General features: G+C 46.8%; 1 protein-coding gene across 1 annotated transcript; it reads right to left on the bottom strand.

The window, feature by feature from the left end:
• Positions 1-1979: 1979 nt before the first annotated feature.
• Positions 1980-4001, bottom strand: admp (anti-dorsalizing morphogenic protein). Its single transcript, XM_029641962.2, is given in 5 exon segments — positions 1980-2401; positions 2633-2828; positions 3013-3135; positions 3258-3394; positions 3629-4001. Coding segments are annotated over 5 exon segments (1251 nt in total).
• Positions 4002-12968: the final 8967 nt, after the last annotated feature.

The following is a 12968-nucleotide window of genomic DNA, read 5'->3' as shown; positions in this document are numbered from 1 at the left end:
TTAATTGTCTTTTACCTGCCTATTTAATTGTCTTTTACCTGCCTATTTAATTGGTTTACATACAGTTTGAAAAGCAGGACAGTCAGTCTGTGAAAAGTGAATTCTTCCTGTGCACTCGCTAATGGTCAGATAGTGTCTGTGCATCGCCGTATGTGTACACTGCTACAGTACACACGGTTATTCTAAACCTACCCTTAGCAATCAGTTGCTTATCAACAGATAGCTTTTTGATAGTGTGACCATTTGTAGAGCATCTACAGATGGACTATCTAGACACCTGCTTATCGAACGACAAAAAACAGCCACCAGACAATTATTCCTTCTCCACCAAACGTTACAGTTGGCACTATACATTGGGGCAGGCAGCATTCTCCTAACCCAGATTTGGCCGTTGGACTGCCAGATGGTGAAGCGTGATTTGTCAATCCAGAGAATGCATTTCCACTGCTCCAGAGTCCAATGGGGCCGCGCTTCACACAACTCCAGCCGACGCTTGCATTGCCCATGGTGATTTTAGGCTTGAGTGCGGCTGCTCGGCCATTGAAACACATTTCATGAAGCTCCTGGCGAAGAGTTATTGTGCTGACCTTGGAACTCGGTAGTCAGTGTTGCAAGCGAGGACAGACGATTTTTACGCGCTTCAGCACTTGGCTTTCCCGTTCTGTGAGCTTGTGTGGGTTACTATTTCGCGGCTGAGCCGTTGTTGCTGCTAGACATTTCCACTTCACAATAACAGCACTTACAGCTGACTGGGGCAGCTCTAGCAGGGCAGAAATTTGATGAACTGACTTGTTGGAAAGGTGGCAGCCTATGACGGTGCCATGTTGAAAGTAACTAAGCTCTTCAGTAAGGCCATTCTATTGCCAGTGTTTGTCTATGGAGATTGCATGGCGGTGTGCTCGATTTTATACACCTGTCAGCAATGGGTGTGGCTGAAATAGCCAAATTCACTAATTTGAAGGGGTGTCCACATACATTTGTATATATAGTGTATATCATAGATTATATAATTATAGCATATAGCATTATATATTCCTGTATATTGATGGACATCTTTAATTACTAATCACTGAATCAGTCTGACAGTGACTTTGGTATAACGGAATGTCCCATTCACACTCAGAACAGAGCAGACCTGCCCCAGTTTAGGTCACTGTTTTTTCTCCATTCAAGGTCATCTAACCTGTAATGAAGACAGCTGTGACGTGTGTTGCTTTCTGTTCTCCAGCAAGGTGCCAGGCCATCATCTGTACGACTACACCGGGCATGTAGGATAGATAGGTCCGCAACAGTATGCTGTCTTCATCAGGCAAGCCATGGATATAGCTAGGAAGGTTTTCTAAATATAGAAGGCCCCTCTTCTTGATATTAGTGGTTAGTAGTTAATGTTTCTCAGTATACTCATTCTGTCAAACAATTTATTTATTTTTTTTCGCACAATTTATTAAAATGTCATAATAGTTCACAATCATCAATCATTTAATATACACATTTACATCTGTCACAGGAAATCCAAGTCATGCCCTGTCATATATTATAATTTCTACCTATTTACATATGTTACACGTAAGGACTCTGCCTGCATACTGCTTCATCTTCATCTTCATCGCTGAGTGTAAGAGGCGGTTTTATACCAACACCTAGACTGAAATGAGATTTTAATATTTGTCTTCCTTTGCTTTGACACAATACACCTTGGTCAGCGTTGTACAGCACCAGCCCTGTGGCAGTCATCCATCCACACAGAGCACAGTCGCATTCAGTTGGGCGCAAGATTACAGAACAATCAGAAATATATCACATCTAACAAACATCATTCTCTGTCATGTAGAAGGGTGTGAGCTCTATACAAGACATTTCTATCTGTGAGGTTTGCAACGTTGTGCCCTCCTGAATGAGATACACTGCTGCTCCGTGTCAGCCATCTTGGTTTAGCACAGTCACCCCCCCCCCCCCGTCCGTCCGTCCGTCCATCCAGCTCAATGGCAGCCGCAGCTTCCTGCCACCATGTCATCATACTGCTTCAGCACCACATTCTCGTCATCATCAAAATACAGCAGGTTGATGGAGAAGAGCTTGTCTGGCGCGCAGCACGGCGTTTCAATGCCTTTAGTCAGCTTCAGAGCGTTGATGATAGACTGGACGGTGGCGTGGTTAGTGGGTCTCATGTTCTGGCCCAGGGGGAAAGGGCAGGAGCCCTTACAGTGGTAGGCATTGTAACCCCGAGGCGACACGATCCACCCGGACCAGCCGATCTCCTCGAAGTCCACGTAGAGTGGCAGGCGCTGGCACGTCATCTTCTCTACGTCCTCGTCATAGTCCAGGGAGCGGGCGCTACGGTGGAAGCCTGGGGTGTTGGGGAGGTTGGACAGGCCAGGGACAGCTGGGGTCTCATTGGGATCTGGATAGGGAAAATGTAGAGTCGGTTTGGGAAATGTGGTTCCGTTTGAACTGAATACACGCTCAGTTAAGATGATTTACTATTAGGTTCAACAGAAAAAAATAGAGTAGCAATACTGATAAAAGTACAAATAAACGATGATGTATTAGGACAGAGACCACCATGTTGTGTTTATACACCAGTAATACAGTAATAACACATGAATAATAACTCGATTGTGTGTTAGGCTACCTTTGACTGTATTATCCAGAGCGGCTGCACGGCGGCCATCGTCAGTGAACAGCACCAGCATGGGCTGCTTGCTTTTATGGTGGTTACGGCCTGAAGAAAAACGCACCACCTTCTCATCCATCTGGCTTCCTCCCAGGGTCTGTACTGTGACCAGAAGACCCAGGTTATTGCCCTCAACAGCCATCCAGGAACGCACCTTTATAGGGAGAGAGTTATTTTGGGTTAGGGGTGGATGGATGGATGGATGGATGGATGGATGGATGGATGGATGGATGGATGGGTGGATGGATGGATGGGTGGATGGATGGATGGATGGATGGATGGATGGGTGGATGGTGGATGGATGAATTTATGGATGAATGGATGAATGACATACTTACAGCTTGTGTAATGGTGAACACTTCCCAGCCAGTGGAGGGGACAGGGATCAGTCTGGAAGACAGCAGCTTCTTCCCCTGAGTAATGTTCATTTTGCTGCTATCCAGAAGCTGGTAGACACTGACCTATAGGGAATGAATGGATTCATCATTAGCTTTGAGTAGCTTACTTTTGAGGAGTTAAAGGACAGTTGAGCCTCTGCATGTCTGCCTATTTATATATAAATGGGTCACATTGAGTTTTATACCTGACAGAAGTGATATCTATTGAATGTTGCAGAAACCTGAGGGCGTAGCTTGAAGAGATGGAGTTCCGCGGTTAGAACCTTCTCACTACTGGCCACCATGGACAAGTTGAACAGGAACTGAATTTGTTCACTGTGCACTGTGTGCGGGAAGGATAATACTTATTGTCAAAATAAGTACGCAAAAGTGCCCCGATAAGACTTCAAATGTGAGCCTAATACGTGCGTAATATCATGCGTAAAATACTCATTATTTGTAAACATTGCATAAGGTGAATCATAGGACTGGCGGGTGCAATAGCGATACAGGTATAGGTCTAACCTAATATAACTGATCTATCGACAGGGTCGAGGTTAAAATATCTAAATATTACGTTTGTCGAAGAAGCTGCGTACTGTATTCCCCTCCAGAATGTAGGGGTCCTTGGTAACTCCGTCCACATCTGCGACAGTGTTGTACAGGTCGACCATGTACTGAGGCGGCTGCTTGTCGCCCCGGAGGAGAGGAGCATCCTCCATCCCAAACACCTCCAGCAGCCTCTTGATAGCTGCAGAACGCACTTCTTCAGACTCGTTCTCCATGGAAAAGTGGCGTTCCAAATAATTTAGTGATGATCTTGCAGTAGCCATGCTCACCAACGTGGCAATGGCAGTGATCATAGCAACAGGTAACATCTCAGAGATAAAGTAATGGTACATGGTTCTTGTTGTGGGTCCTTGGAGCATCTATGTCTTGATCTCTAGCATGCAGTAGAAGTCCGAAGTTGGAGTGACTGGAGAGCTTTGGAAGCTTCAGGTTTTATATCAAATGCTACAGCATTGGCTACGGTGTCCCTAAACCCTCGGACAACAGCCATAAAATATGCTATTTAGTCGCAAATGTAAATCAACAATCAGCGAATGTAAAGCAAGGCTAATGGTATGGTTAACAAGGTGTGAACAGATTGTAGATTTAATTGAAACGGTATTCTCAACATCTAACGAGAAAATTGCAATTGAACAACTTTTCCTTTGGATAATAACTCGTGACTAATATATTAAATATATAATATCACTACAACATATTTTCATGGTATTTAGGGACAAATTAAAGCTTTCAATCGTATAGAAAACATCGACAAAATGGTCAAACCTCTCTGAGGACAGCACAGCCAAGGATGTTTGCTCACCGTAGGAGGTTAACCGCCTTATAATGGATCCATTAATTTCGACAAATGGGTAATTTGGCAACGACACCTACTTCTATGAACAGAAAGGGAAGTCTTCCTAGTTGGGGATGTTCCCATTTGAATCATATCTAGGCTTCATCACACCTGGTCAAATATAGCCCCAACTGTTATGGTCCCTATACTCTAGTTACAATCATTGAACCCATCTCGAAATATACAAATGTGTCATTTAATTGGTGTGGATAAAATGAGGCTTAGGTGTACTCTCGTGGATTTAAGGGATACATTACAGTGGACTGTTTTCATTCTAACATGCAATTACGCGTTTTTATATCCGGCCTGGAGCAGTCTTGTATTATATCTTGAATTCACTTTTTTCGATTGCCAATCTTGTGTGGCAATCGAATGAGTTGTGTTGCAATCATGTAGTCTCACATGTTCAGCCTTTATCAACTTTTCAAACCCTCTCTTTTTTATACATATGCTCTATTTACGCAACACACCTTCATACAAACAGCACAATTAATATATAGTATTATCAATGTATTACCTACGTAACGTATTTATAATTTATCACGAATGAGAGTTAGAATATAAGAAGCTACAATGTGAATATTTACGCATCAACGACTTTTGTGCATTTTAGGTGTCTTTCATTTCATTACGCGTGGCTTTTTAGTAAATTGTGAGAAATTCACAGTCCTTTTAAGATGAAGAATGTGTAACCACTTAGGTGGTAGCAAACAACAAAATACCTTTCAAGACACTCGTACCTTGCACTCTCCAAAGAGAAGCCCTTCAAAAAATATGTTCTATCGCTTATTTACTACATATGACACGTAATCCCTAAAGCCATAACATTTCTTGAGGAAAAAAAGAGAGCCCATGTTACAAACTGAACCCGTTGTTTTACGCAACTATTTACACACGTGTGCCCCTTCAAACAGAGATTGTCCGAATGTTTCCTTCAGATCACTATTTAAATGGCTCGATTACAATTTGGTTATATTATGTTTAATCCCTAACTATTGTCATTTTAAAAGTTCTAAATGAGCATTTTGGCATGCTGCACAATATGGATTCCATAGGCATGGCAATGAGCAATGTGAATTGTAAATTAGAACAGTCAAGCATTTGTTGAAGAGATAAGTAGTTTGTGTCATTGATTCTTCATTGATTTTCCGGGTTTTAAAATAATAATTAAAAAATCACCTTTATTTAACCAGGTAGGCCAGTTGAGAACAAGTTCTCATTTACAACTGTGACCTGGCCAAGATAAAGCAAAGCAGTTCGACACACTGATGCCTGATATCCAGTTGATTCATGGTTTTGGAATACATTTTATCTACAAAATATTTTTTGACATATAACACAAGAATAGCATCAGCAAAGTGTTGCATTCAGAGACATCTGGTAGCTGTGGAAGTATAGTAATAACAATTGACTCAACGTAGGCCTAGACTGAAGCTTAGAAACAGGTAGAGCTGAAGGTCCTAAAACAAGTCGAAGATCTTAACCACAAAGATACCACATGTATATCAGACAGGACTGGTATATGTATGAGTCCAGATGGTAAAACCCCATTTAGCTCATCAAAGTGGTACTGCAGCCATATAAATACATTTCTACAGGGGTTGTTTCTGAACCGGATGTTACAGACTTCTGCAAGACAGTCATAGGGGGTGGTGGTGTGTGTATTCTCTAGTAGAGGACTGGGGGTGGTGGTGTGTGTATTCTCTAGTAGAGGACTGGGGATGGTGGTGTGTGTATTCTCTAGTAGAGGACTGGGGATGGTGGTGTGTGTATTCTCTAGTAGAAGACATAATATAGAGGACTGGGGATGGTGGTGAGATGTATTCTCTAGTAGAGGACTGGGGGTGGTGGTGTGTGTATTCTCTAGTAGAGGACTGGGGGTGGTGGTGTGTGTATTCTCTAGTAGAGGACATAATATAGAGGACTGGGGATGGTGGTGTGTGTATTCTCTAGTAGAGGACTGGGGATGGTGGTGTGTGTATTCTCTAGTAGAGGACATAATATAGAGGACTGGGGATGGTGGTGAGTGTATTCTCTAGTAGAGGACTGGGGGTGGTGGTGTGTGTATTCTCTAGTAGAGGACATAATATAGAGGACTGGGGATGGTGGTGTGTGTATTCTTTAGTAGAAGACATAATATAGAGGACTGGGGATGGTGGTGTGTGTATTCTCTAGTAGAGGACTGGGGATGGTGGTGAGTGTATTCTCTAGTAGAGGACTGGGGATGGTGGTGTGTGTATTCTCTAGTAGAGGACTGGGGATGGTGGTGTGTGTATTCTCTAGTAGAGGACATAATACAGAGGACTGGGGATGATGGTGTGTGTATTCTCTAGTAGAGGACTGGGGATGGTGGTGTGTGTATTCTCTAGTAGAGGACTGGGGATGGTGGTGAGTGTATTCTTTAGTAGAGGACATAATATAGAGGACTGGGGATGGTGGTGTGTGTATTCTCTAGTAGAGGACTGGGGATGGTGGTGAGTGTATTCTCTAGTAGAGGACTGGGGATGGTGGTGTGTGTATTCTCTAGTAGAGGACTGGGGATGGTGGTGTGTGTATTCTCTAGTAGAGGACATAATACAGAGGACTGGGGATGATGGTGTGTGTATTCTCTAGTAGAGGACTGGGGATGGTGGTGTGTGTATTCTCTAGTAGAGGACTGGGGATGGTGGTGAGTGTATTCTCTAGTAGAGGACATAATATAGAGGACTGGGGATGGTGGTGAGTGTATTCTCTAGTAGAGGACTGGGGATGGTGGTGAGTGTATTCTCTAGTAGAGGACTGGGGATGGTGGTGAGTGTATTCTCTAGTAGAGGACATAATATAGAGGACTGGGGATGGTGGTGAGTGTATTCTCTAGTAGAGGACTGGGGATGGTGGTGAGTGTATTCTCTAGTAGAGGACTGGGGATGATGGTGTGTGTATTCTCTAGGAGAGGACTGGGGGTGGTGGTGTGTGTATTCTCTAGTAGAGGACTGGGGATGGTGGTGAGTGTATTCTCTAGTAGAGGACATAATACAGAGGACTGGGGATGGTGGTGAGTGTATTCTCTAGTAGAGGACATAATACAGAGGACTGGGGATGGTGGTGTGTGTATTCTCTAGTAGAGGACTGGGGATGGTGGTGTGTGTATTCTCTAGTAGAGGACTGGGGATGGTGGTGAGTGTATTCTCTAGTAGAGGACATAATATAGAGGACTGGGGATGGTGGTGAGTGTATTCTCTAGTAGAGGACTGGGGATGGTGGTGAGTGTATTCTCTAGTAGAGGACTGGGGATGGTGGTGAGTGTATTCTCTAGTAGAGGACATAATATAGAGGACTGGGGATGGTGGTGAGTGTATTCTCTAGTAGAGGACTGGGGATGGTGGTGAGTGTATTCTCTAGTAGAGGACTGGGGATGATGGTGTGTGTATTCTCTAGGAGAGGACTGGGGGTGGTGGTGTGTGTATTCTCTAGTAGAGGACTGGGGATGGTGGTGAGTGTATTCTCTAGTAGAGGACATAATACAGAGGACTGGGGATGGTGGTGAGTGTATTCTCTAGTAGAGGACATAATACAGAGGACTGGGGATGGTGGTGTGTGTATTCTCTAGTAGAGGACTGGGGATGGTGGTGTGTGTATTCTCTAGTAGAGGACATAATACAGAGGACTGGGGATGATGGTGTGTGTATTCTCTAGTAGAGGACTGGGGATGGTGGTGTGTGTATTCTCTAGTAGAGGACTGGGGATGGTGGTGAGTGTATTCTCTAGTAGAGGACATAATATAGAGGACTGGGGATGGTGGTGAGTGTATTCTCTAGTAGAGGACTGGGGATGGTGGTGAGTGTATTCTCTAGTAGAGGACTGGGGATGGTGGTGAGTGTATTCTCTAGTAGAGGACATAATATAGAGGACTGGGGATGGTGGTGAGTGTATTCTCTAGTAGAGGACTGGGGATGGTGGTGAGTGTATTCTCTAGTAGAGGACTGGGGATGATGGTGTGTGTATTCTCTAGTAGAGGACTGGGGGTGGTGGTGTGTGTATTCTCTAGTAGAGGACTGGGGATGGTGGTGAGTGTATTCTCTAGTAGAGGACATAATACAGAGGACTGGGGATGGTGGTGAGTGTATTCTCTAGTAGAGGACATAATACAGAGGACTGGGGATGGTGGTGAGTGTATTCTCTAGTAGAGGACATAATACAGAGGACTGGGGATGGTGGTGTGTGTATTCTCTAGTAGAGGACTGGGGATGGTGGTGAGTGTATTCTCTAGTAGAGGACATAATATAGAGGACTGGGGATGGTGGTGAGTGTATTCTCTAGTAGAGGACATAATACAGAGGACTGGGGATGGTGGTGAGTGTATTCTCTAGTAGAGGACTGGGGATGGTGGTGTGTGTATTCTCTAGTAGAGGACATAATATAGAGGACTGGGGATGGTGGTGAGTGTATTCTCTAGTAGAGGACTGTGGATGGTGGTGAGTGTATTCTCTAGTAGAGGACTGTGGATGGTGGTGAGTGTATTCTCTAGTAGAGGACTGTGGATGGTGGTGAGTGTATTCTCTAGTAGAGGACATAATATAGAGGACTGGGGATGCTGGTGAGTGTATTCTCTAGTAGAGGACTGGGGATGGTGGTGAGTGTATTCTCTAGTAGAGGACTGGGGATGGTGGTGAGTGTATTCTCTAGTAGAGGACATAATATAGAGGACTGGGGATGGTGGTGAGTGTATTCTCTAGTAGAGGACATAATATAGAGGACTGGGGATGGTGGTGAGTGTCTTCTCTAGTAGAGGACTGGGGATGGTGGTGAGTGTATTCTCTAGTAGAGGACATAATATAGAGGACTGGGGATGGTGGTGAGTGTATTCTCTAGTAGAGGACATAATACAGAGGACTGGGGATGGTGGTGAGTGTATTCTCTAGTAGAGGACTGGGGATGGTGGTGTGTGTATTCTCTAGTAGAGGACATAATATAGAGGACTGGGGATGGTGGTGAGTGTATTCTCTAGTAGAGGACTGTGGATGGTGGTGAGTGTATTCTCTAGTAGAGGACTGTGGATGGTGGTGAGTGTATTCTCTAGTAGAGGACTGTGGATGGTGGTGAGTGTATTCTCTAGTAGAGGACTGTGGATGGTGGTGAGTGTATTCTCTAGTAGAGGACATAATATAGAGGACTGGGGATGCTGGTGAGTGTATTCTCTAGTAGAGGACTGGGGATGGTGGTGAGTGTATTCTCTAGTAGAGGACTGGGGATGGTGGTGAGTGTATTCTCTAGTAGAGGACATAATATAGAGGACTGGGGATGGTGGTGAGTGTATTCTCTAGTAGAGGACATAATATAGAGGACTGGGGATGGTGGTGAGTGTCTTCTCTAGTAGAGGACTGGGGATGGTGGTGAGTGTATTCTCTAGTAGAGGACTGGGGATGGTGGTGAGTGTATTCTCTAGTAGAGGACATAATATAGAGGACTGGGGATGGTGGTGAGTGTATTCTCTAGTAGAGGACTGGGGATGGTGGTGTGTGTATTCTCTAGTAGAGGACTGGGGATGGTGGTGAGTGTATTCTCTAGTAGGGGACTGGGGGTGGTGGTGTGTGTATTCTCTAGTAGAGGACTGGGGATGATGGTGTGTGTATTCTCTAGTAGAGGACATAATATAGAGGACTGGGGATGGTGGTGAGTGTATTCTCTAGTAGAGGACATAATATAGAGGACTGGGGATGGTGGTGAGTGTATTCTCTAGTAGAGGACATAATATAGAGGACTGGGGGTGGTGGTGAGTGTATTCTCTAGTAGAGGACTGGGGGTGGTGGTGTGTGTATTCTTTAGTAGAGGACTGGGGATGGTGGTGAGATGTATTCTCTAGTAGAGGACTGGGGATGGTGTCACGTTCTGACTGTTATTTCCTGTGTTTTGTATTTAGTTAGTATGGTCAGGGCGTGAGTTGGGTGGGCAGTCTATGTTTGTTTTTCTAGGTTTTGGGTATTTCTTTGTTTTCGGCCTAGTATGGTTCTCAATCAGAGGCAGGTGTCATTAGTTGTCTCTGATTGAGAATCATACTTAGGTAGCCTGGGTTTCACTGTGTGTTTGTGGGTGATTGTTCCTGTCTCTGTGTTTGCACCAGATAGGACTGTTTTGAGTTTTCACATTTCTTGTTTTTTGTAGTCAGTTGTTCATGTGTACCTTAACGTATTAAAAAGAACCATGGACACTTACCACGACGCATATTGGTCCTCAGATCCGTTTCGCCTCTCCTCTTCGGATGAGGAGGAAATTCATTACAGAATCACCCACCAACCAACTCGGACCAAGCGGCGTGGTAAACAGCAGCAAGGACAGCAGCAGCAGCAGCAACAACAGCGGCCAGCATCACAGGACTCCTGGACATGGGAGCAGATACTCAACAGAGAGGGACCCTGGGCACAGGCTGGGGAAAATCGCCGCCCCAAAGCAGAGCTGGAGGCAGCGAAAGCTGAGCGGCGGCAATATGAGGAGCCAGCACGGCAGTGCGACAGGTACGAGAGGCAGCCCCAAAAATTTTTTTTGGGGGGGGAACACGAGGTGTGGTACTAAGCCAGGTAGCAGACCTGAGCTCACTCCTCGTGCTTATGATAAGCAGCGCATTACTGGTCAGGCACCGTGTTATGCGGTTAAGCGCACGGTGTCGCCAGTGTGTGCCCATAGCCTGGTGCGCTATAGGGCAGCCCCCCGAAAGTGCCATGCGAGTGTGGGCATTGAGCCAGGGCGTATGGTGCCTGCTCAGCGGGTCTGGTCGCCGGTACACAGTTTTGGTCCAGGTTATCCTGTGCCGGCTCTGCGTGCTGTGTCTCCGGGGCGCTGGGAGGGTGCAGTGCGTCCTCTGCCTGCGCTCCGCTCGTGCCGGGCAAATGTGGGAGTGGAGCCAAAGGGAGAGGTGCGTGTAGTAAGCACTAGATCTCCCGTGCTTACCCACAGCCCGGTTCAACCTGTGCCTGCACTCTGGAGGGTCCGGGCTAGAGTAGTTGTCCAGCGCCGCCAGTGCCGCCAGTCTGCCCAGCGCCGCAAGTGCCGCCAGTCTGCCCAGCGCCGCCAGTCTGCCCAGCGCCGCCAGTCTGCCCAGCGCCGCCAGTCTGCCCAGTGCTGCCGGAGTCTCCCGCCTGTCCGGCGCTGCTGCCGGAGTCTCCCGCCTGTCCGGCGCTGCTGCCGGAGTCTCCCGCCTGTCCGGCGCTGCTGCCGGAGTCTCCCGCCTGTCCGGTGCTGCTGCCGGAGTCTGAGGTGCCAGAGCCCCTCAGCCCAGAGGTGCCAGAGCCCCTCAGCCCAGAGGTGCCAGAGCCCCTCAGCCCAGAGGCGCCAGAGCCCCTGCCCCTCTGTCCAGAGCCCCTGCCCCTCTGTCCAGAGCCCCTGCGTCCAGAGCCCCTGCCCCTCTGTCCAGAGCTTCTGCCCCTCTGTCCAGAGCTTCTGCCTTCTGCCCCTCTGTCCAGAGCTTCTGCCCCTCTGTCCAGAGCTTCTGCCCCTCTGTCCAGAGCTTCCGCCCCTCTGTCCAGAGCTTCCGCCCCTCTGTCCCGAGCTGCCCCTCTGTCCAGAGCTTCTGCCCCTCTGTCCAGAGCTTCTGCCCCTCTGTCCAGAGCTTCTGCCCCTCTGTCCAGAGCTTCCGCCCCTCTGTCCCGAGCTGCCCCTCTGTCCAGTGGGGTCATTGAGAGGGGTGGCCATGGTTAGAAAGCCACGGAGGCGGACAATAAGGCGGACTAAGACTATGGTGAAGTGGGGTCCGCGTCCCGCGCCAGAGCCGCCACCGCGGACAGACGCCCACCCAGACCCTCCCCTATAGGTCAAGGTTTTGCGGCCGGAGTCCGCACCTTTGGGGGGGGGGGTACTGTCACGTTCTGACTGTTATTTCCTGTGTTTTGTATTTAGTTAGTATGGTCAGGGCGTGAGTTGGGTGGGCAGTCTATGTTTGTTTTTCTAGGTTTGGGGTATTTCTTTGTTTTCGGCCTAGTATGGTTCTCAATCAGAGGCAGGTGTCATTAGTTGTCTCTGATTGAGAATCATACTTAGGTAGCCTGGGTTTCACTGTGTGTTTGTGGGTGATTGTTCCTGTCTCTGTGTTTGCACCAGATAGGACTGTTTTGAGTTTTCACATTTCTTGTTTTTTGTAGTCATTTGTTCATGTGTACCTTAACGTATTAAAAAGAACCATGGACACTTACCACGACGCATATTGGTCCTCAGATCCGTTTCGCCTCTCCTCTTCGGAGGAGGAGGAGGAAATTCATTACAGATGGTGGTGAGTGTATTCTCTAGTAGAGGACTGGGGATGGTGGTGTGTGTATTCTCTAGTAGAGGACTGGGGATGGTGGTGTGTGTATTCTCTAGTAGAGGACTGGGGATGGTGGTGAGTGTATTCTCTCATAGAGGACATAATATAGAGGACTGGGGATGGTGGTGTGTGTATTCTCTAGTAGAGGACTGGGGATGGTGGTGAGTGTATTCTCTAGTAGAGGACATAATATAGAGGACTGGGGATGGTGGTGTGTGTATTCTCTAGTAGAGGACTGGT

This window comes from Oncorhynchus nerka, linkage group LG9b, assembly GCF_034236695.1.
Source record: "Oncorhynchus nerka isolate Pitt River linkage group LG9b, Oner_Uvic_2.0, whole genome shotgun sequence".
NCBI classification, from domain to species: Eukaryota; Metazoa; Chordata; class Actinopteri; order Salmoniformes; family Salmonidae; genus Oncorhynchus; species Oncorhynchus nerka.
The sequence above is the reverse complement of the archived record's forward strand: the minus strand, read 5'-3'. Positions and strand labels throughout refer to the sequence as shown.